Raw genomic sequence first — 22,681 nt, forward strand, 5'->3', positions numbered from 1 at the left:
AAATGGGGAAAAATAATTTGTGCACTAAATAAACTAAACTGCTGAAATTATAGTTACGGTACTTAGTATTACCATGGAATATCAGTCTAGGTCAGTCTATGGCCCCATGGTACCAGATAGCATTCACATTGAAGGTTTGTTCTTCAACAAACTTTGAAATGAATGAAATACATGATATCACACACACGCACACACTCCTCTCAAGGATATGCGCACCTAGAGCTCCTCTTCCAGGACAAGTGTTTGTTGGCTGTTGACCTAAAAAAAAAAATCACTGCCATGTGGACACTCACAAGGAGAGGTTGGGCTCACCTACACCCATAACTCTGGAACCAAACTCCTGAAGAGAGCCAGACTCTTTTATTCCAGAATTGTCCACCATGAGGGCATACTCACTAGTGCCAAGCTGAGATTTTCCTGGAGAATGATTGAGTAGCCTCTATGCAACTTTATATCAGAGAGAAGAAGGCTCCCTGGTTGTTGTAAGCATCAAACAGCATTTCCATCTTGAAGTCTTTATACAGGGTCCTGGAGAGGGCACAGCTTGAGGACTGCATAGTTACGTTAGGTGACTTAAAATCTAATAAAAACCTGGTCTACACCCTGTGCTAGTTATGGACTGCCCATAACAAACAACATGTTCAATCATAACGTAGTGACAGGTGATTGACTTTGTAGTTGCTGTCATCTTAGACGTCTGGGTGCAGAGCGGATCAGGTGGGAAACACTGCTGGACAATTGTGGTAAAACATCAAAGTGAACTAGGAACACCTGGCAGAGGCGTCAACCTCCAGAGGAACTATTCCTGGGGTAGAGTGGGGATATAAAATTCTTGTGGGCCATGTTCAAAGTCTCCATTGTGGAGGCAGCAGTTCTGACTGGTGAACAGAAGGTCATTGGGGTAACCCAACAACCAGCTGGTAATTTTTAGCAGCGAAAGAAGCAGTCAAGCTGAAACTGCCCAGCCAGTGGAACTCCTTAATCAGCAGACAGGTATCAGGAGGTCAGAGGAAGGCAGCTTTAATGCTAGCAGAAGCAAAAACTTGGGTGTGAGGAGTTTGGAGATGACTTGGAGAAACACTTTTGGTTGGCATGAGAGGGATTCTGGGAAAACATCAGATTACACAGGTCAGTGTTTCAGAAAATCTAAATAATCTTAAGTAGCTATGTTTTACATCCAGAATTTCTAGGTCAAGGCCAACTTCAGTTCTCCGGTTACCCTTGACTTAGCACTTTTGGATATACCATGAACTGGATGACACTGTGTTCTGCACCTAATCTATTTTTGTGCATCTCTGTATCTATTGTTACTCATAAGGAAAGAGGAGTGACCCAAGCTAAAGGCTATGTGCCCCTCAAAGGAATCAGCAACAGATTAATTGACAGTCCTGCATGCGGAGTTGTCCATTATTCAGGAATCAACATCAAGGATTTATCTCTAGTTCCCTGAATATTTAAACATGTATTATGTCCTGTCTTTTTAACATCAAGGTCTACAAAAATATATTTATATAATTTATTGTTTGTGCTGCTTGCTTTGTGTGCTAATGCTAATGGAAAATTGGCTTTCTCCGTGTGTTTTGTCCTTTTCCCCCCTGAACGTAGTACAGTGTTCTCTATTGCTCTTAGCTTCATCCAGGGCAACTAGAGACAAATGTATGTTGTGCAAGAATGAATCTTGCTATTGTGGATCTTCAGGCTGTCAATTTGTTGGACAGGATTTTTTAGGGTTATGAACTATGAAACCTTTAACCAGTGTCTGATTTGAATGTTTGTGTGTGTGAGAGCATGATACAAGGACACACTTATTATGCACTTGTTTTATTTACAACACACAGCGTTTTCTTTATCCATTGAATGGAGGGATTAAAAACAAAATTCTCCCAAGCAGACAGTATACACTCTGTCTTTATGTACATATTATTACTTCTCATACACTATGCCTTAGAGTATATACTGCATGTGTATAAGATCTCGACTGCAATGATTGCAGTCCTCGTCTCTTCCGCACCCTTGCCTCTCTGGTGTAACGACTGCTGTCTAATCGGCCTCATCTACCTCCTTTAATAAATGATGCTTAGCAGTGGGTGTCAAGGCAGACAAGAAAACGACTGAAGAGTCTGGAGATAAATAGGGACAGGTCAGAGCATTGAGACTTCCTGCTTACACTCAGCCCACATCAAAAATGTCAGGGATTTCAAGTGATTTAAGTGTCACTGTCACCAGTGTAAATATGTAACCCTTTCAAGCTTGTGATTTCCCTCTCAAAGATAGAAAAACATTCACACCAGATGAATTGTTTGTTGTCGAGCAGGAACAGACGGAGGAGAATTACTTGGTAGTGACTAGGAAAAAAAAACATTGCATTTCAAACCCACTTTATTGACAGCTTCTCTCTCTCAGTACAATGCAATGCAAGATTTGAGGTGCTGAGCAAAGAGGAATAAATATAGCAATAAATATAGTACCGACTCGCCTCACTGGCCATCTTTAATTCACACTCGCTGGAGCCATCAGACCCTTACCACAAACACACAAACTGATAAGACATCACACACAACACTGAGCCAAAGGTTTTTGCCTCCACCTTAAATTACAGTGGTCTTGGATCAATGTGGGCTGATATGTGCCTCAATTCAGCAGTGCTTTCAGAAAGCAAAGATGTTTTCTTTTATTTAAAATGTGTACTAAACATTGACTCCTGCCTGAAAATGGATTGGGTAGCAGAGACTGGAAGTTAGTGATTCCAAATGGTTTATAAAACATGAAAGTTTGGATCTGTCAGTGCATCCAACAGAAACCTGTAATGCTGACCACTTAATTTAAACATGATGGGAAAGACTTAACAGAGCGTCCAAATAATCAATGTTCATCAACTCTGAAAGAATGACATCTTAGTTTAACAACGGCATGCACTGCCTTTTTGTAGGTTTTCAGATAATGACAAAATAAAACCACATCTAATCAAGGTTCAACTCATCAATCATGGCCCAACCCACTTAACCTCCTTTAGATAATTCACAGATAAGTACATTTTGAAATCTCTACTTCCTTCTGTTAGAAAATGGCCTTGCCTTGATATCAACGGAAGATTATGTCAGATATCCTGTACATTTGATGTTGATGATCGTTTCAAGTAAAAGAGTAACAAAATCAAGGAGCACGAATATTTAAAAAACAAAAATCACATTATGAATTCTCACAGACAGGTCATCTGGCAAACTCTACACCACATTGTTACATGTATGGCAGCAATCAAAGGCAATTGCGAGACAATCTATTTCATCAGGATCCAGGCTGTGTATTGCATTTATAATACATTAGGGACAGAAAAAACTCCTGCTCAGTTTAGCTCCGTCTCAGAGAGAGTATGCTTTATATCATTTAATTGTTACTCATATTTATCTGATTAAACTATTTGAAACATATTATGGTTTATGCATGATGTCATACATATTATGTAATATCTCAGATCATGATATATATGTGACATCAGACTTAATTTAGCTGGTTTTGGTCTTCTGATTTGCCTGTTAATTCCCACAATGTTAGAGCAGTTCTATATACATTTATTAGTAATTTGTTAATATAACATACGTATAGTTTATGGATAATGGATCATTACAATAACAGTGCATTAAACAACCTGGTTCCATTATTGAACACACAGGCAAAAGCAGCTGACATCCAGATTTTTTTTTTTTTTTTTTTTTTTTTTTACTGTTGCATATTAATTCCTGTTATTGTGTGAAACTTGCTTTCTTCTTTACAACAATGGAATCAATTTGCATTTCCTCAAAAACAGAAAAAAAGTAGAAGATGGAGCAATCTGGGCAAAAAGCACTGGCGACTGATACAAGGTTGATGTGCCTGTGGTAACTAGAGATACAGTGATGACTAGAAAAAAAAAGAGAAATACTGTATGTGTCTCATTTTAAAAAATGGGTAGATGTAGTTTTTTTCTCCACCTTTCTCTTTTTTCCCCTTCTTATCTGCGTCCTGTACTGTGTGAAATATTATGTAAACTTACAAACCTTGTATAAAAGATAAAATAAAATAAAAGTAAAAATAAAACAAAATATGGCTGTTTCAGATGTATGGACTGACACTGTCTGGAGTATTAGTGTCCAAACTTGGCAGGGGAAAAAAAGGGAAAAAGATGTTCACAGCACAGTACATATATAGTGTGGGTAATTACTGTCTCTTTCACACACACACACACAAATACACACACACACACACACACATACACACACACACACACACACACACACACACACACACACAACACACACACACACACACACACACATACACAACTAACCTTCCCTTTCTGCCTCATGAGGCAGTACATAAAAGTGATATAGCCTACTTGCCGTCAGGTATTTAGCACAGCTTAGCACATTTTCAAGTGCAATGAACCCACTGTGGATCAAACTGTCCTTAACTACTTTTTGAAATTGCATCATGGACAGTAATTAATGCCTTCATACACTGTTCGTATTCCTACTGTGTCACTCAGTATCAAGCCTTCAGACCAGAGAAACAGAGAGAAAGAGAAGGGAGTTTAAGCAATCTGTGATTAAGGCAGTCTCATAAATATTGCAGAGAGGTTTTTGGCCCCTATTTTGGAGATAGACTGCCACCACAGTCTTGAATTCCTAGCTCTTACTATCCCCACAGATTACAGAGCAGACGAGTGGATGTGAATACCAATGGCAAAAGAAAATCTGAGTATGATGTCACAATGTTCGATCCATGGAGGAAAAATATCCCAGCAAAAACAACACCGAGCAGTAATCCTCTTTGGAAGAAAAGGTCATATTTGGTTTGTGTTTCAGTCCTCCACACAATGAATAATCTTTTACAGGGACCCTAAATTTAAAAAAAAGCACAGCTCAGGGCGATTTAATTAAGAAATTAAAGTAAAGTAGAAGCCTATATCTAATTTGTCCACTGAAGTTAGTGCTAGGGGCATTTTAAGCGGCGTGCAGAGACGAGGATAGACAAAGGTCCCACTTACAGTAGCTTAACTCTGTCTCACTTAATTGAGTTCATTCCAAGAGAAAAAAGTCAAAGCAGATACATACATATTAGTTGGACATAGGAGATGTTGCTCCCTCACTGTCTTCAGTTGAATTCTGCTGATCGTTTCGCTTCCTTGCAGCTTGCACATTACAAGCTCAAGCAGTTTTCAAATCTGCCAACATGGCAATCCTTATGTACTGTACCCTTTACAGTGCTTTTAATAACTGTACTTAGGGCTTCAAGTAATAACTAGACCTTTATCAGAGCTTCACACCCCTCTCTATACAGCGCAATAACAGTCCCTCAGACCCACTCCTGCATGGAGCGCTTGCAGTACAGTATGTGGCGCTGTGTGCTCTTCCTCCTGAACTGGAAAACAGTGTAAAGGAGGACCATCATGCACAGCGCCAGGACACAGGGGATAGCGATGGCCACTGCTTTCTCTGTACCCCCCGCGCTGTCCAGTTTAATGACGACGTCCACATCGCCATTGTCGTAGTGGCGTTCCTCCGCCACTGGGGGGCTCCAGTCCCAGTCGGGGTCGGCAGGTAGACCGTCACAGCCCATGAAGTCCCTCAGGATGGACCTCGGGTAGCCAGGCTCCACACGAAGCAGCTGGTTGTTGAACTTCCAGTACTCCTTTTCCTTGTAAAAGTAGGTAAAGCCTGGAGGAGGTATTGTGGGACACAACAACTTAATTTGCAAAGAGCAAGTATTGTGCAGTTTCATTTATCACTTTAGTGTGCAATAGAGTAGCCAAATCAGTGACTATGTATTAATGTCTATCAAGAAAAATATTCATTTGGAAAAAAGATCTTTATCAATTAATCGTATTAATCGTATTTCTCAATTGATCAATTAGTTATTTAATATAAAAAAGGGCAATAAATATATATAATTTACTATTATATGTGATACAAACCAGCAGTAATTCCTCATATTTGAGATAATGGAACCAGCTAATATTTGGTATTTTTGCTTGAAAAATATAATTTTGAATTAATCGATTATCAAAATTTCTAATAGTTGCAGCCCTAGTGTAATGTATTGCAACAGCAGTGTGTGCATTGAGTTACTTTTTTCCATTGTTTTTCACTCTCTTTTTGCATCTGCTATGACAAGTAAATGTGGGAGTGAGATAATGTTTGCACTTCCGGTTTTCCTTCTGTCATGTTGTTGCATTCAGGACTTAAACAAAAGCAACAGACAAAAACATTTGACACCAAACTACGTGTCTCTACAGTTCAATTAAATTAAATTTTATTTATATAGCACCAATTCATAACAAAATCTCATTTCTCTTTGTAATATTATTTACAGAGACCATTCCTACCACGAGCAAGCATACCGTTGGCCTTATCTACGAAAGCTCCCTGTGGAGAGTCAGGGATGCCCTTCCAGATGGTGATGGGTTTGGGATAACCTGGATCCATTGTCCTCATGTCCTCATTGTACCTCCAGTATCTACACACAGGACAGACAGAGGTTTATGCACACAGTCAGTCAGCGACATGTGTTACTGTCAGACACCTGACCCTGAAGAAACAGTGTGCTGATTTAGGTCAATCCCAAGTAAAATGAAATTAATTAATCCAACACCTGGACATGGTTACCAAATCCATCTACGCTAAAGCACAAGATCTATTTGTCTTGTCTTTCAGAGTATACAGAGGTTATGAACTTCCCTCGTCACCAGCATCCAAATCATCCTGAAAGATTGCGTCAGTGTCCCTTGAACGGGACATCAAACTAGGGCAGAGTGACAAAATCAAAAACAGAAAAGACAAGCTAATGTGAAAGAAGTTTGCATTCTTGAATTGGGCTTTTAGTGAAGAAGTAGTGTCAGGAACCTGTGTAGCCAATATAAACAGTCCCACCACTTAGGGAAAAGATGCAAAAAAAGAATCAATTTATTATATGACCAGATATGAAAAACTATCAAAGTGAAAACTTTTATTGACAGTGTGCTGGCTGTAACTTGCAGCCATACTTAAGAAACAGTCTTCATTACGGTGGCCTTGAGAGCTCAACTCATCTTAACTTAAGAAAACACATAACACAAAAAACACAAAACACAAAGAAATTAAGAAAACATCTTCACCAATTTCACAAAACATGAGCAGAATTTACAAGAAAAAAAACACTGCACAGAAATCAGTCTTCACCATCAATCTGATAATTTAATGATCAGCAACTGACTTAAATCACAGGACCAGAGAAGGCGGTCAATTAATACCCCATACTGTGTTTATCTACCAGGCAATGTTTGTTTCACTGGTTATCGTGATTGATCTGCTTCTCATACACTGGCACTCACACACATAAATCTTGCTACACAGTATCATTTCTTTGAATTAGAACACCACCTGTGACACACACAGAGGTAAAATCATGTTTGAAACTATGGACAGAATGTCCTGTTTGTCATGATGTGCAGCAGCAGGTTGAGCGGTGACAGTATCATGACAAAGCATTTTGTCAGTTTTCACCACAGGGTCCCCTGACCTCTTAGGATATGATTTATCATGACAGCTGAACAAACATGTGAGTCACACTGGCATAGTCTCAAACTTTATTACGCATGCAATGCACATAGGTAAACAACAGATTCTCTAATTTGGTTGTTTTGGCAAGACTCCCTGGTTTCAATTCACTTCCAACTGCAGGTAACGAACAATGCAAGTAGACAAAACAATATAAATAATAATCAGATAGACATGTTGCTCTTACATCAGGTCATTATGGGTTGAATGCCAATAAGCATCATTTGTATGCTGTTAAATAGGCAATCAGCGTTTTCAAAGAAACAAAGCCAGCTAATCTATGACAAAATTGAAGATGCACTGATTAACAAACCTGCAAAATTATTAAATATCTAAAGGTCTCCCCAAAAAATTAAATGTTCCAAACACAAACTGCACTGATGAAGATGATCAAAAGGAAAGGAGCTGACAAATATTTTATTCTTTTGTCTATAGGATCCACTCCTCAACAAGCTGTATTAAACTATACCTATAAAACCAAGTAATGATGTATATACCATCTGGCAGAGGTGGGAGTAAGTCACACATGTCCAAGGCACAAGCAAGTCTTAACCTTCAAGTCTCAAGCAAGTCCCAAGTTACTGTGATGAAAGTCAAGCACGAGTTCAGTTTGTTTAAACAGTTTAAGAGAGGTAGCAATTACACTGTATGATCATTTTGGAAGATGTAGTGAGTGTTTCTGTTTTATATTGAACACTACACAAAGGTGTTCCTATTATTTAGTCTACTATTGGCTTTACTGATTATTGAAATGGGTAAAATAGAGTAATAGAAACATGTGTCAGTAACAGTAACCTCTTACTATTCCTGTAAAATTAGTTTTAAACACCTATTCAAGGCATATCCAAAGTTAATTGAATGAATTTTCAGAATTTTATTGTCTACACAAAGTACCAGTCATTGGCACCATTGGTTGCATTTGGCTCAGCCTACACACGAAATAATAGCGGCTGGCCCTTCCTTACAGCGCAGGCTCTCCATGTAGGACATGTGAGTTCAGCGGCTAATCTGAACACAAGATTTCGCAATTGTTTATATCCAAAATAGAGTTATTACAGTTATAATGACATACGAGCCACGTCTGCTGGCAAATATGAAGCGATGTAGCAGCAGTCCCTGGGGATTTATTGATGGTGTTTTGGACTAAATATTTTTACTGGATTGGATCGTCTGGACCTTTGACAACGTAACAAGACCATTTTTGTTGGAATATAATCGATTGGTCGACTACTATGAGGCTTCAAAGGTGAGTCGTGTCAATTTTGATTTTACTGGTTGGTCTGAGAGAGGGGCTGATTGTACCTGCTGTGGGGTGTATCTTGAAATGGTTTGCATTGATCGAATCACAAGGATTTTAGCTTTCAAACGGTGTATGGTCATATGAGTAACTATAAACTTAACATAGCAGTTGTGGGCACATATCTAAAGCTCTCATCAGGACCTGTTGCCACCAGGAAAGTTTAGAGGTTTTCACATAAAGTTATAAACTGCAGACAAACAACTGGGTGTAGCTTAAAGTTAACATGAGCTTTCTATAATTCGACCAGCCTATAAGTTAGCTAAAAAGCCACAGTCACGTAACGTAACGTGTCTCAAGTCATGAATACCAAGTCAAAGTCAAGTCGAGTCTTTTGTCTGTTTCAGTCAAGCAAGTCTCAAGTCTTCAAATTTGCAACTCGAGTCAAGTCAAGTGACTCGAGTCGCCCACCTCTGCCATCTGGTAACATAGAGTTAATTTATTGGCATAAACAAAAGACTTTGATAGAGATTTCAGCCATCAGTGCTCTTAGTCGTGCTTGTTTGCTCTGAGAGATTTCAGTTCTGCTTAACTTCATAACACCACTGATAATTGTTCCACACAGACCTGTCTCCTTTGAAGAAGTAGGTTTTGGCGACATCCTCCCACCAGACAGCTGTCTCGATGCTCTGAGTGGGCATGCCACTCCCGAACAGAGAGATGTCCTGAGGGTACGAAGGCTGGAGAGTTGTGTCCTTGAAGACCCAGAAACGGTTTCCTAAAATACACACACAAAGTTAGAAAGCTCTGGGACAAATACATTATCATAAAATGACCTCAAAAAATGTGCTAGACAAAACACTGCCAACACTCAGCTCATTCAACCCCCCTGTGTGGGTTTTTTCCAGTGAGTCTGTTTATTTCTATTCACATGATTCAAAGGTCAGATGTATCACGTCGTTTACAAAATATCTGCACCGCAGAAAATCTATGCAGTGTTATGTATAATACAATAAACAGCATGATGATGCTCTGAAGGCAACTCCATTGAGACTCGTTGTTTTCAGTTTTATTGAAGCTATTGTTGCATTTAATTCAGTTTGATCATAAGTGCCTCAGGCAGAGTGAGGAGAGCTGCTGTGGTGGTGTGCTTGCAGTAAGTAGCTACACGCTCACATACACACACAGGCAGTTAAGTCCCCCAGAGTGAATAAATAAAGCATGAGGCACTCTGATCCCACTGGGTGACAGATGTCACGTTAATCTGCCTGATGGACGGATGGCTGTACTGGACCTGCACCCGTTTTGTTACCGTACAACCTCAAAGTCACCTCAAAGTTGCTATATGATTAAAGATTACTGTGTTTAGAAAGCTCACATTTACAAAATTCACTTGTTGCGGTGGTATGCAATAAAATATTATTGTTAATTAATAAATGGAAGATTAGTGTGTGTTTAGGGAGCTCACATTTACATATTCACTTGTATTGGTGGTATGCAATAAAATATTATTTTCAATTAATAAATAGAAGATTATTGTATGCCTGAAGAGCCCACATATACACATTCACTTGCAGTGGTGGTATGCAATAAAATAATACTTTTATTATTGTCTTCTTTGTCATTTCTAAGTTATTATATTTTTTTTGGTTTAGCAGAAAAAAATAACTGCTATGAATTTGCCACTAATAAAGGGTAAATAAAGGGTTATAATTTGCGTAATCTATTTTTATTTTGTTAGAGCCTTTTTTCACATTTTTGTGGATTGATTCATTTTATGAATTCCTGTCTGATAAATATGTGATTTTAAAATACTGCTACTGGTTTATAAAGCACTTAATGGTTTAGTGCCAACACTTCTGATCTGAGCCATCCAGATCTCTCAGGTCATCTGGGACAAGTTTGATTAGTTAAAACTAAATGTTGGGAACCATTGTTCAGTTTTTATGCACCATTCCCAGAAAACTGCAGGTCTGCTGAAAGTCTGTTATTGTAAACCAAGGCTGAAGATCCAACAAAGGTTAAAATCAAGGGCAACTGGACTTGGTTGAAGATACTGGAAGACGTTTCGTCCCTCATCCAAAAGGACAGAGGACACTCGTTTGAGGACCACCAGGTGCACATTTTAGACAGAGAAGATGGATGGTTTGAAAGAGGTGTCAAGGAAGCCATCTACACCGGGGTTGAGAAGCCGTCATTGAACAGGGGAGGGGGTCTACGCCACCACTTATCCCCCACTTACAATGCTGTCCTTTCATCACTTCCCAGGAAACTCAACAAACGTAACCTATTGGCCTCAGGTGAAGATGCCAACGATGGTCGTTCAGTCTTGGCCACAGGTACTCTTAACGACTGTAACGACTGTCGTCACAGAAACAAGGAACACTAACGAACCAGCAGTATCGATGACCCGGGCCAACGACCCCACTGAGGTTAAATAGCTGAGTTTCCCTGCCAGTCAGTCAGAACTGAAGAAGTCCTTTGGATGAGGGACGAAACGTCTTCCAGTATCTTCAACCAAGTCCAGTTGCCCTTGACTTTAACCTTCGTTGGATAACTATGACCTGGATGACTGAGAATCTTCATAGACAACAAGGCTGAAGACTTTTCTTTTTCCGCTGCCTTTTATTAAATCAAATTCAAGGTTTTTGATTAAATTTTTTCTCGACTGCATAAACAAATTTCCTGAAATTATGCCTCTTTTTCTCAAAACTCTAAATACAAATCCACAACTTCTCACCCAGTTCTCCAAACATCTTATTTTCAGGTCAAAATGAAGTTTTCCACTCAAAGCTATTAAATCTTGCTGAAAAACCATCCTTCAGACATAACACACAAGCCCTCAAAAACACACACACTACAACACAGTCTTACACACTGGTGAGAGAAATCGAAAACAATATTACAAAAACTGGTTATTTGTAATGTTGCTTGCGGTTCTCCCCCTCAAAAACCTTTTCACATGATGAACACAGCAAAAGAAATAACAAAAGTAAACATCTGCACATTTTTTATTCCTTAGTGTACTGTAAAGTACACCAAACAACAAATTATTCTGCCCCAGCGTCCTGTCTTTGGTCTGAGACAGGCCAGAGATTTTTGTTCTCCACTCCTCCTCCGCCCTCTTCCTACTCTTCATCTTCCTCCTATCCCATCTCCTCCTCCAACTCCTACTGTTCCCCTTCCTTCACCTCTTACTCTTTTCCATACTGCTCTTCCTCCACCTCCTCTCCCTCCTCTCTGGTGTCCTCTATGTCTTCCTTCAGCTTCTGATTGGTGTGTTATTTTGACTGTTTGTGTTTCCACCTGCGTAGCTGTGTGCTAATTGAGCTCAACCTATGCTGACTTAGGTGAACAATAGTAAAAGTTAGTGTTTTCTCAATGACCACATGGTGTAGGCAATGAGAAATGTAGGGATTTGTGTGTAGAGTTTATAGAAATTGGTGTGCTTTTTGAAAAATTGAGTTAGTTCAATAGCCTGGTTATAGTTTTCAAGCAATTCAGAAAAACTGTAATATCTTATCCTCTAATGTTTTTATGTTTTAGGTAAAGCAATATAAATTGCCTTGTTATGTGGTGCTTTAATAAACTTGCCTTGCCTTGAATATGGGAGAAAAAATGTAATAAAAAAAAGGTGCACTGTGGTAAAAAAACAACAAAAAGTTATGTTTACATTCAGTGTATTTCCCAAAATGTACATGTCTGTTCAAAGCATTACCTCCCTCATAAAACATTTGCAAAGCATCCTAAATTGTGGTTTACATCCACGTTTGCAAGCTAGCAGTCTTCTTTTTCTTCCTTGCCTTTGTTGGCATGTTGCTACATTTCCTGTGCTTTACCACCACCAAATACCACCCCCAAATAGCATGAAATCAGTAGCATAAATGCAAATTGCTCATGTACTCTCACATGTCCTTGTGCATCCTAGTGGGTTTGCACAATGCAAACTAACAAAATGAGGACCCACTCGTAATAACAACAATCTACAGTGCTTCTACTAGTCAAACAATAGTCACAGGCTACCATTAATACATTTTAAAAAAATGAAAAAAATATAAAAACAGAAAATGATCTTGCTTTTATTACCTTTGAAAAAGACAAACTTCCCTTCGCTATTTTCATACACGGCATCAATTTTGGGAGGCAAGCCTTTCCAGAAATAGTTGATCTGCATGGGGTAACCAGGAACAACTGAGTTGTCCCGTACCCTCCAAAACCACTGGTCCTATAGAAATGAATATGGAAGAATCATCATTATCATCATCATCATCTCAAACTGCTTTAAAAAAGAGCACCCATGTTCCCTCAGACTGATGATCTACTCTACCTTGAACACAAAAAGCTCCTGCCGGAGGATGGCCAGGGTGTTGAAACCTCCATCACAGATGTTGGGTTTGGAGTTGGGATTGGAGGGCTTGGCCCCCTGTGGAGGGCGATGGGGTCTGGCATGGCGGTCATGCTTACGGGGGTCTGAGGGAGGGTGAAAGCGAGGAGGAGGAGCCGTGGGTGGGGGCCTGGTAGGCTGCGGTGCTCTGTCTGGTGGACCTAAAAAGACAAAAAGTATGTCATCCTGCTTCCATACTTTTTGTCTGCACATTTTTTCTGTGCTTGTAAGATTGAACTAGATTACATTTTTGGACAGTCTCCATTAAGATATTAAATATGTTTACAGTTTTTTGATCAATGAACCTTTAATTTTGGCACAAATGATTTGGCCTCTTTAGAGCTCTGTTAGTTGACTCATGTTGCATTGAAAACGCTTGTTGACTGTCCTCTTCAACATCTGCCAAACTGTGTTTACTGGCATTCAACCCATCATGACTGAATGTTGCAGCAGCATTTGTAATAGAGGGTGAGTTACTTCAGGGATTCATCATTTATAATATTTTGTAAAATAGTGTCAATTAAGTGTTGGAACAATATAATACATATTATTGCTCTAGGGGCTCCGTCTAACTTCTATCTATATTCAACATCTCTGATACACACGTGTATGTATGAAGTAGAGGGTTACCATAGATTTTCTGGATGCCCTGTAGGTCATCGTGAGGTAGTTTGAAGTTCTCTGTGTCCATGTACTGGTAGAAAGGAGCCATGATAGCCGTGGGGTCATTGGAGTGTTCCAGACCAAGGGCGTGGCCCAGCTCATGCACCGCAACCAAGAACAGGTCGTTACCTAGAGAGGGGAAGAGGGCATTGTGAATGCAAAAACGCTCCATCATATAGGATATACATGTACAGTGCCGTGCCGTGATGAAACAGATAAACCATGTCAAATATACACACAGAAAAATGTGTAGACATTGTGCTGAATGTATATTTTGGTTGTTTCAAACAAGGAAATGTCGATTTGCAGGAGGCCTTTGTATATGGGGTTGTATGCTGGATATACTGTCTGTTGATGCTGGGGTCAGTGTCATTCATAAACTTTAATGACAAAAAAATATATATACACACAAAAATGACATTAATATGGACATCAGACATGTTTTAAATTACTGGGCAACTAAATAGCCAGCTGTATATCTATAAATTACTGTTTTCCCACTGAACCAAACCAAACCATGGCTAAAATGTGTTACACAAATTATTCCAAGAGATGGGATGATAAGACATGAGGGAGCATACATGGGCACAAAATACTACTTTCCCTCAGGTCTTGTTGTGATTACTTGATTAGTCAATCATCAGAAAATAAATCAACAACAATTTTGATAAGACTTACTACCTATTATTTATTTAGTATTACATTTTATAGACAAACTATTAATCACATAATTGAGAAAAAAACGGCTGATTCATTAACAATGAAAATAATCATTACTTACAGCCCTCTGGTCCATACGTAACTTCCATTGAGCTAATGTTGTACGATGTACAAATAAAGATTACTGGAGGTAAATTGCAAAGCATGAGCACTTTTCCTCTTTTGCTCCATAAGAAACAGAGACACATCAAAGAGTCACAGCCCACAGGGAGCAGATGGATACACACTGACGTTGCTGCCCAAGTCACCAGAATAGAGAAAATACAAACACATGATAATATAATGAACCTGAACAAATACAAATGTCGGCATAGCACGAGGACCCACACTGTGGGTCTAGTTTGTATCACATATAAACACACAGACAAATGAATGAAACGTCCTGGTCAGTGTCTATGGTCAACACTCAGCTCATAGTGTCAACCTGATTTAGAAAGAAGAACGCATTTTACGTACAGCTTGTGACTGAAGCTGTCCCCAGGAGATTGTTGCCCTTTAAAACATGATATCCACTCCTGCCAGCAGCACTGCACAGAACAACCACTGACCCTCAGCCAGCATCTAAAAGGTTACACCTCCCCCTCCTCCATTTATCTAACACAACCAGCCTCATCCACCTAACCAAAAATTGTCCCATAAGGACTCCCAGGAGACAGGCCGGAGCAACCATTAGCGCACATGTCAACATGCAACATTTAAAATTACACCGCTGTGAAAGCCCATTAAAGGTTGCACAGCTTTCCAGACACATAAACTGAGACAGGAGCTCTCAGAATCAGCCTCAGCTATTTGACTTGGGAGTCTGAGACAATTACCATTGCGTATGAGAACAAAAGAGAGAGACGGATGGGACCTGATGGGTTGTAAGCAGTTTCCCAGAACTAAAACAATGTGAGCTGTTACCCTCCTCTTCCACTAATGGGAGGATAAAATGCAAGCGTATGGCACATGGGTATTAGTGAAGTAGCCTGGTGGTGCACTGACAAGCCTGGCGCCCTGTAGGTAGAATAATTAAAGTGTGTGTGGATGCTCGGCTAACAAAGGCATCTTATCTCCCTCTGTGGTCTGCTGCATCCTGCCAGAATCCATGTTGGCAGGGTTGGCCAACATAATATGTTATGTGGGCCACTGTTATATGTTATAAAATAATTCATAATAACAATACCTAACTAAATCTATTATAACATTACCCAATATTAACAATACAGTCACAATAACATAACATAACATGTAATACAATAATAACTTCAACTAACACACCCATAATAACACAGCACAGCCTAACATAGCATAATACAGCACAACATAATACAGCATAGCCCAACACATAACATAACACAACATAACACAGCACAACCCAACACAACATAACACAACACAGCATAACACAGCACAGCCCAACACAACATAACACAACACAACATAACCCAGCACAGCCTAACAAAACATAACACAACACAGCCTAACAAAACATAACACAACACAACATAACATAAAATAACACAACACAACACAGCACAGCACAGCACAGCACAGCATAGCCTAACATAACATAACACAACATAACACAGCACAACACAACCCAACATAACACAACACAGCATAACACAGCACAGCCTAACAAAACATAACACAGCCCAGCCTAACATAACATAAAATAGCACAACATAACACAGCACAACCCAACACAACACAACACAGCACCGCCCAACTTAACATAACACAACACAACACAACACAGCCCAGCCCAACATAGCACAACACAACATAGCACAACACAACACAACAAGCACAGACCAACACAACATAACACAACACAAGAACACACAACATGTTTTTTGCCATGACATGACATCACCTTTTTTCACTGCTGTAATGATATGGATATATATATGGCACCTTTCTCTCTTCTGTTTTACCTATCTTGAAGCATACCACGGAGCTACATCAAATTCACTAAAACCAAAATAGCCATAATCATGTGCCAGCAACCAATATCTTAAAATAGCAGAGCTTTCTATCCTGTCATCTAAAAAGCTTATTATGCAGAAAAAACATCTAAATCCTGACAGATGGGGTGATGTGTCTTTACAGAGCACAGCTCGATCAAAGACATCTCTGCATTCATCATAATGTCATAATGCCCTCCTGACTAGCCATCTGTATTTCCAGTATTTGTTTTCCATCAGTCCTTATCTGTCTCTCCTGATGACTGTTCTTTTTTCTGTTTCTCAATGCTTTCCTCACTCCTTCGACAACCCTTACTTGTTTACTTACATTATGCATTTAACAACCTGTCTTTCTCTAACTTGTTCCCTTTCTTCCCTAAACTTAATCTTTTCCTTTAATAATTTCCTTTCCAATCTGCCGCTGCAGCTACTTTTACTTTCCTTGTTGGCTCCTTGTAAGCCTGTCTTACTCTTTACCACCACCACTTTAGGTTTACACCCACTCTTTCTTTCACTTACCATCATGGTTGGGGTTCCCCAGGGTCCAGGGCTCATCTGAGTCAAAGTGTGTGTCCCCTCCTATGCCTGGGCCCGGGAAATAGGCGTGGGCAAGGAATCCCCCCTCCCCGTCGAAGGGTGAGCTGTCGCCGTGAAAACCCGAGGCGAAGATGATGGTGATGTCCACATCACGCCTGCCAGTTTCCAGGGCGCTGTATGGAACAGCCTCAAAGCGTAGGGGAGTCACACCCTGCCACACGTCAAATGCCCGCCGGATGGCATCGTGAGTCTCCCGGGCACCCACCTTTGGCGTGACATTTTTTATGCTGTGTAAAGAAGTAATGCAAAGGGATTGAAGGCTGCTGGCTATGGCTATGAAGCTGAGATAATGTTCTGCATGTTGTAGTTTACATACTGCATACACAGGAGTAAAATAACTGGATGTAAATTGTGCATTATACTACCATTTGAAACTACAGGGAACAAAACATTCAGGAGAAGTGGAAATAAAATAAAGTGAATAAAACCGCATCAACTTGGTGCCTCGTTATCCCATTAATTTCAAGTGAACATTTTTACTTTTCAAAATGAGGAGACTCTAAAAAGAAAAGTTACACTTGACACAACTATTTCAAGCCCAGCAGCATTTACTGAACTTTTAACACAGCAGTCGTTATCAGTCCCTGGCAGGCAGAGAAGGATGGGAAATCTTCTCCCTCTCTCTCCACTTATTTTCATGAATAAAGTGCAGTCAGCAGCAGCACTGGCTCAGCACTGATTGACATTCCATTAGGAGGGGTGGCTCATCAATTCAAATTCGTGGAGGAAGGAAGGATTTGAATAAATTGACAGTGTTATCATCTATTACTGCTGTAACCTGTCAATTTGCAGTTGTGCCAGAGTCCCGTTTATCAGTTCTCCTCAGAACCTATTAATGTTGGAGCTTAATCAGGCGAGATAAGATGAGAGTTTGAATATTTCTGCTGAGATTACGGACAATTTACACTCTGGATTTTCAAACGGTTTTATATGAGGGAGAGGAAAGCCTTCAGTCATGTTACTCAGCTAAAATTGTTTGTTTTGTTTCATGAAAAGGGAAGAATAAATGGAAGAGGGCTAAAATAACTGCCTGATCCCATTTTTCATTTTGCCAGAAAGCTATTTATACACTGGAAAGTAAACATACTCACTGCGCACATGGGCTGTGAGTATGTTAATTTGGATGTGTGAAGTTGACTATTTTTTTTGCGTGTGCCCCCACATATGTGACGTATCTGCTCAGTCTCTATGACAACACAAAGCATGTGATTCAAGGTGGTTAAAGAAGAAGAGATGAGAGACATAGGAGAGCTGAGAAAATGAACACTGGCACACCTGAACCTTACAATAAGCGCTGCTAAACTCAATGGTCGCTATGACAACTGCCTCCACTATCTCTTACCTGTAGGTGATGTGTGTACGCTGCCACTTCTGTCCTGTCAGCGCGTATCTCCGCTTCCGTGACCTCGAAGCACTTTTAAATTTGTCCGGAACTCCACAGCGAGGTTTCTGCATCCAACTTCAAGAAGAGAAGAGAAGAGAAGAGAAGAGAAGAGAAGAGAAGAGAAGAGAAGAGAAGAGAAGAGAAGAGAAGAGAAGTGAAGGTGATTTAAGTTTGCAAAATAAAGTGTGAGGCAAACACCATCACAAGACAACACAAAGCACTGAAGTGAACTCAGTAGTTCTCTTCCTGACAGGTGCCAGATAATCACAACAGCAAAATAAAGAAGTGCTCTGCACAATACCACTAAACTACTCCATACTACAGTGATTAATACAAGTGTGAGATCAAATTCTCAATGAGGGCTGAGAAGAAATCAAGAGGTTTTATGTTTTCTCATTCATACCACATCAGATCATCACAAGTACAGACCACACAACACTTAATTAATTTTTTTAATTCTCACCTCAGCGTGATATCACTGCATCATCATGCAAAATGAGAAGAGGGAAAAGTGTTAAAACCTTCACCTGACGTTGTTTCAGGCGAGGTGATAGGGGGTGAAATGAACATCTCTATTTCCGCCCTTCGCTAATTCATTAAAATATTGATAGCCATTCCTTCTGCATTTTAAATGAGTGGAACATTTGCATTAATGTAACATCAACGGCCTAGTAAAAGTGCACCTGAGACTGTATTTGTACAAGCACGGAAAGTGCATATACTCACTCCTTGGTTTTCTCATCCAGTGTCCCTGTGACATTGAGACCATAGACACGTTGCATGGCAGCAATGGCTGAGTGCATGGTGTGGGCCGAGCGCAGGACAGACATTCCTGGTTCTGTGCGGGGAAGGTAGCCATACCTCTGTAGCCATCCCTACGAGGAAGAAGAAGGAGAAAGATTTGGGCTTTCATACCGTGGCTGTTTCAAGACTTGTTTTAGACTCTTTGCCTGTATTAGAAAATGAGAGCAAAGACATGGAGGTATAGTAGGAGATGAAATGATTTCCTAGGCTGAAATCACATCCAGGGTGTTTTACATTTGCAATGTGTGAGCGTTTTACAATAACAAATGAGTTATTCATCTAGTACAATATGCATGCCTCAGCCGAGCTGTTGTGTGTAATACTTCATCAGTGAAAGGTTTTAAAATAAATTACCTTCTTGTCTTCCCATTAACTGCAGCTACGAAGTTGAATCTCCTTCATTTTGTATTTCATTAGATTTGTCTCTTTTTCAGCATTATTTCACTTATTGCTTTGAGGCTGTGCAGAGCAAACACAGACATTTCTCCACCGCAGTGACTGGGGTACCTTGCTCACAGGCACAACAACAGTAGCTTTTTAATGAGGATAAAGTGTTGTTTGTTGAGTTACCCTAATCAGTTTTCCTCAGTAAGTGGCCAACCCCATAATAAAAATCAATAGGTATATGGCTGTGCGTAATTCATTATGCATCTCACAAAAGGCTGTAAGGTAACTAACCGTTGCTTCAATGCTTTTGTATTAACGCAAGAAAACCAGCTGCACTGAGAATAATCTGCTGTGTATATTTATATTTAACGTCACAGTGTGGATGAAATGTTCAGAAGCTTTAAAGGTAGAATTTACATGTAAATAGTCTTTTTTTGCAGAAAATGTCTATCCAGCAGTGCTTTAGGTTTAAATATGTAGCCTATATTTGCTCAGAGGCTCCCTGGACATCAGTGCAACTATTTGCATTTGAATCCCTTCTACTGACCTTAGTCAGTGTTTGTTCTTGCGGCTGCCGGTCAGTGAACATGTGCAGCAGTTTGGCCCTGCCTCCTCTTGCCCTACAAAGCGAGAGTGCGGCTTGATACAGAGGGGAGAGGTGAGACCAAGCATCATCCAGAGGTCACTGCCAAACTCAATCCTGAAGCTGAGCTGCCACAAGGTGCCCACGCTATCCACAGCTGTCCACACGTGAACCAGCTGCCTCCTCATTACTACACAGCCTATGAGAAATGCTCCAGCTAGCTAATCTGACTAGCTGTCTCCTCTGTCCATCCCTCCCCTTTCTGCCTCTTTCTGCTGAGCTAAACGCCTTGTTTATCCCTTTCATGTGGGTGCGTTTCCTGTGCATGTAGTGTTTGTTCAAAGGCAGAGATCTCAGATCAAGCAGATTTCAGCGAGCCATAAAACTGAATAATGATGTGTTTGTGTGTGTGTGCGAGTGTGAGTGTCAGCCTCAGCATTTAATATCTTCAGTGTGTTGGGAGGGGTGGGCTGAGGTGAGGCTGATAATGACATAAATTAATAACGTACAAAAAGCAAATCCTATTACGCAACTTGTGTCTGTAAATGTTTAATCTCCTCCAAAACTATGGTGATGCCAAGGCATGTCTGACTTTATGGTGGCCTGTCACAAAAGTATATCTAGCAATGAAAACATGATACTGTCGGACATCTCTGTTAACACAGACCACTGAAGTGCAGTCGTATCTAGGCTGCACATTTGGGATCAGTGGGCTGGAGCGGCTCAGCTCACGGACCGCAGTGTAATAAAATGAACATCCTTCTGTTTCATTGCACTCTACAAATGAGGAATGCTCGATATGTTCGCCGTTAAGTGCGTAAGCTGTCCTGATACGTATCCATGTTTTATGCGTTATGGTAATTGTGCCCACGGATAGCCAGGGGTGTCAATATCTATATATGTTTTTCAAGCTGAGGCAGATGATGTGGAGGAGAGAGCTCGGTCATTTAAGATTACCAGGGAGGGAAGGCCATTCATCTTACCTCAACGCTGAACTGACGATCCTCCTCTCCGGACACGGCACACGAAAACCAAAGCAAAAAATGCAAGCAGAATGCTGCCGCGTAAAAGCAATCCGATGGTTTTCTTTTACTGGAGGATACTAAGGTCATAATGACCTGTTTTTCCCGAGTGTTTATTAGAAGAAGCCGCCCGTCTGCTTTGGCTCTTGTGTCAAATGAAAAGCATCAGGCGAGATGTCAAGGCAGGATTCAGATGAAAACGAGAAAACAGCCACGCGTTTAAAATCCCGATGGCGGCATAAAATGTTCAGATGTCAAGCAGAGATAACGCGGCATGTTAGACCCGCTGCCCTCGCCATTCTTATTTACATCAGGGGCTACATCTATCCAGCAGCATCAATGGCCATGTACAGTACCCACTCTGCGCAAGATAGGCTCCCTCCCGACTCGACGCCTGCGCTTTGATTTCTAACACAGCGCAGCGCTGGTTGGCAGCATCATGAGAGATGAAATGTCCTTCTTCAGAACTGCCTGTACGTTTGACTTTTACATTGCAAAGGCCACGGCTCTGTGCAATTTGAAGCGCACATGTGCAGTAAGATCGTTTGATCTTGAAAATAAACAAAGGCCTAGATCCAGATTAGGCTATGTGGGCTACAGCCTAGATTCCTCCTCTGCCTTTACAAACCTAAGCCACATTATTTTTATGTGCACTGGCAAAACGGCGTAGTAATCATATAATAAACAAATTATAGCCTGCACCTTGTTTATAATAGATAAATGAAGCAATCATCTGATCTTCATTACCTTTAGCCTGCATATGCACTGGTGAACATTAGGACAAAAGCAGGCCATTAGCCTGATTGTGCTCACTTATCTTAAAATATCTGTCCCACAGTTTACCCCTGTGATGATCTCTAGCTCTACAGCTCTTTTATAGCCCAGATATGCTGCCACAGCCTGCCTCAAGCAAACAAGCCACGAGATGGCAGTGTTTCATTGAGGAATATGGCCTCTAGCTGTTTTCTTTACAAACCTCTGAGGACACAGGACACACTGGGACCTGAATCCCCCCCACATGAACTAATGAGCTGAGAAATTGATCTGACATTGATTTGACGTGACAGGCAGGAAGAGCATATGGAAAGGAGTGAAGAAGAAGCTCATGATAGAATGGTTGTCACACTAAATATTTATGTTTACATACAGCATTTGGGCTATTTGTTTTATATGCCAAAAAAACCCAAGAATTTATCACATAAATGACACACTAATATTTCCACCTTCCATATTCAAAACGTTTATCTGTTTATAGTGAGGAGGAATCAGGGAAAAATGATAGGCTAATCAGGGAAAAATGATAGGCTAGGTTAACACTGAAACATTGCCTGTTAGGTCTGCCAAAGGACCAAGCATTTCAAAAAGGAGCCACCTCAACTG

The 22,681-nt window shown here is 40.4% G+C and overlaps 1 protein-coding gene across 2 annotated transcripts; it reads right to left on the reverse strand.

The window, feature by feature from the left end:
* Nucleotides 1-1,817: 1,817 nt before the first annotated feature.
* Nucleotides 1,818-21,721, reverse strand: mmp16b (matrix metallopeptidase 16b (membrane-inserted)). 2 transcript variants are annotated; one of them, XM_038717760.1, is made up of 11 exons: nt 21,263-21,391; nt 19,232-19,380; nt 18,969-18,983; nt 18,464-18,580; nt 17,044-17,348; nt 13,823-13,984; nt 13,136-13,353; nt 12,895-13,033; nt 9,436-9,586; nt 6,377-6,492; nt 1,818-5,693 (listed from the first exon to the last, which is right to left on the reverse strand). In XM_038717760.1, exons 1-11 carry the CDS (start codon nt 21,389-21,391, stop codon nt 5,332-5,334), a joined length of 1,863 nt encoding a protein of 620 aa, XP_038573688.1. In that variant the 3' UTR covers nt 1,818-5,331. The 2 variants fall into 2 exon arrangements, with proteins under 2 accessions (XP_038573688.1, XP_038573690.1); XM_038717762.1 differs by lacking the exon at nt 18,969-18,983 and having other exon boundaries at nt 5,332-5,693; nt 21,263-21,721.
* Nucleotides 21,722-22,681: the final 960 nt, after the last annotated feature.

This window comes from Micropterus salmoides, unplaced genomic scaffold (genome assembly GCF_014851395.1).
Source record: "Micropterus salmoides isolate LMB-PRFRI ecotype aquatic unplaced genomic scaffold, ASM1485139v1 Ms_hic_scaffold_14, whole genome shotgun sequence".
NCBI lineage: Eukaryota > Metazoa > Chordata > Actinopteri > Centrarchiformes > Centrarchidae > Micropterus > Micropterus salmoides.

What these genes read in the sequence shown, in the direction of transcription:
- mmp16b (XM_038717760.1), bottom strand. Translation starts at nt 21,391, where the DNA reads ATGACCTTAGTATCCTCCAGTAAAAGAAAACCATCGGATTGCTTTTAC. An exon ending in AGGAGCTTTTTGTGTTCAAG is followed by an intron (nt 13,034 to 13,135) that starts GTAGAGTAGATC and finishes TCATTTCTATAG; the next exon opens with GACCAGTGGTTTTGGAGGGT. An exon ending in TTTCGTAGATAAGGCCAACG is followed by an intron (nt 5,694 to 6,376) that starts GTATGCTTGCTC and finishes TACCTCCTCCAG; the next exon opens with GCTTTACCTACTTTTACAAG.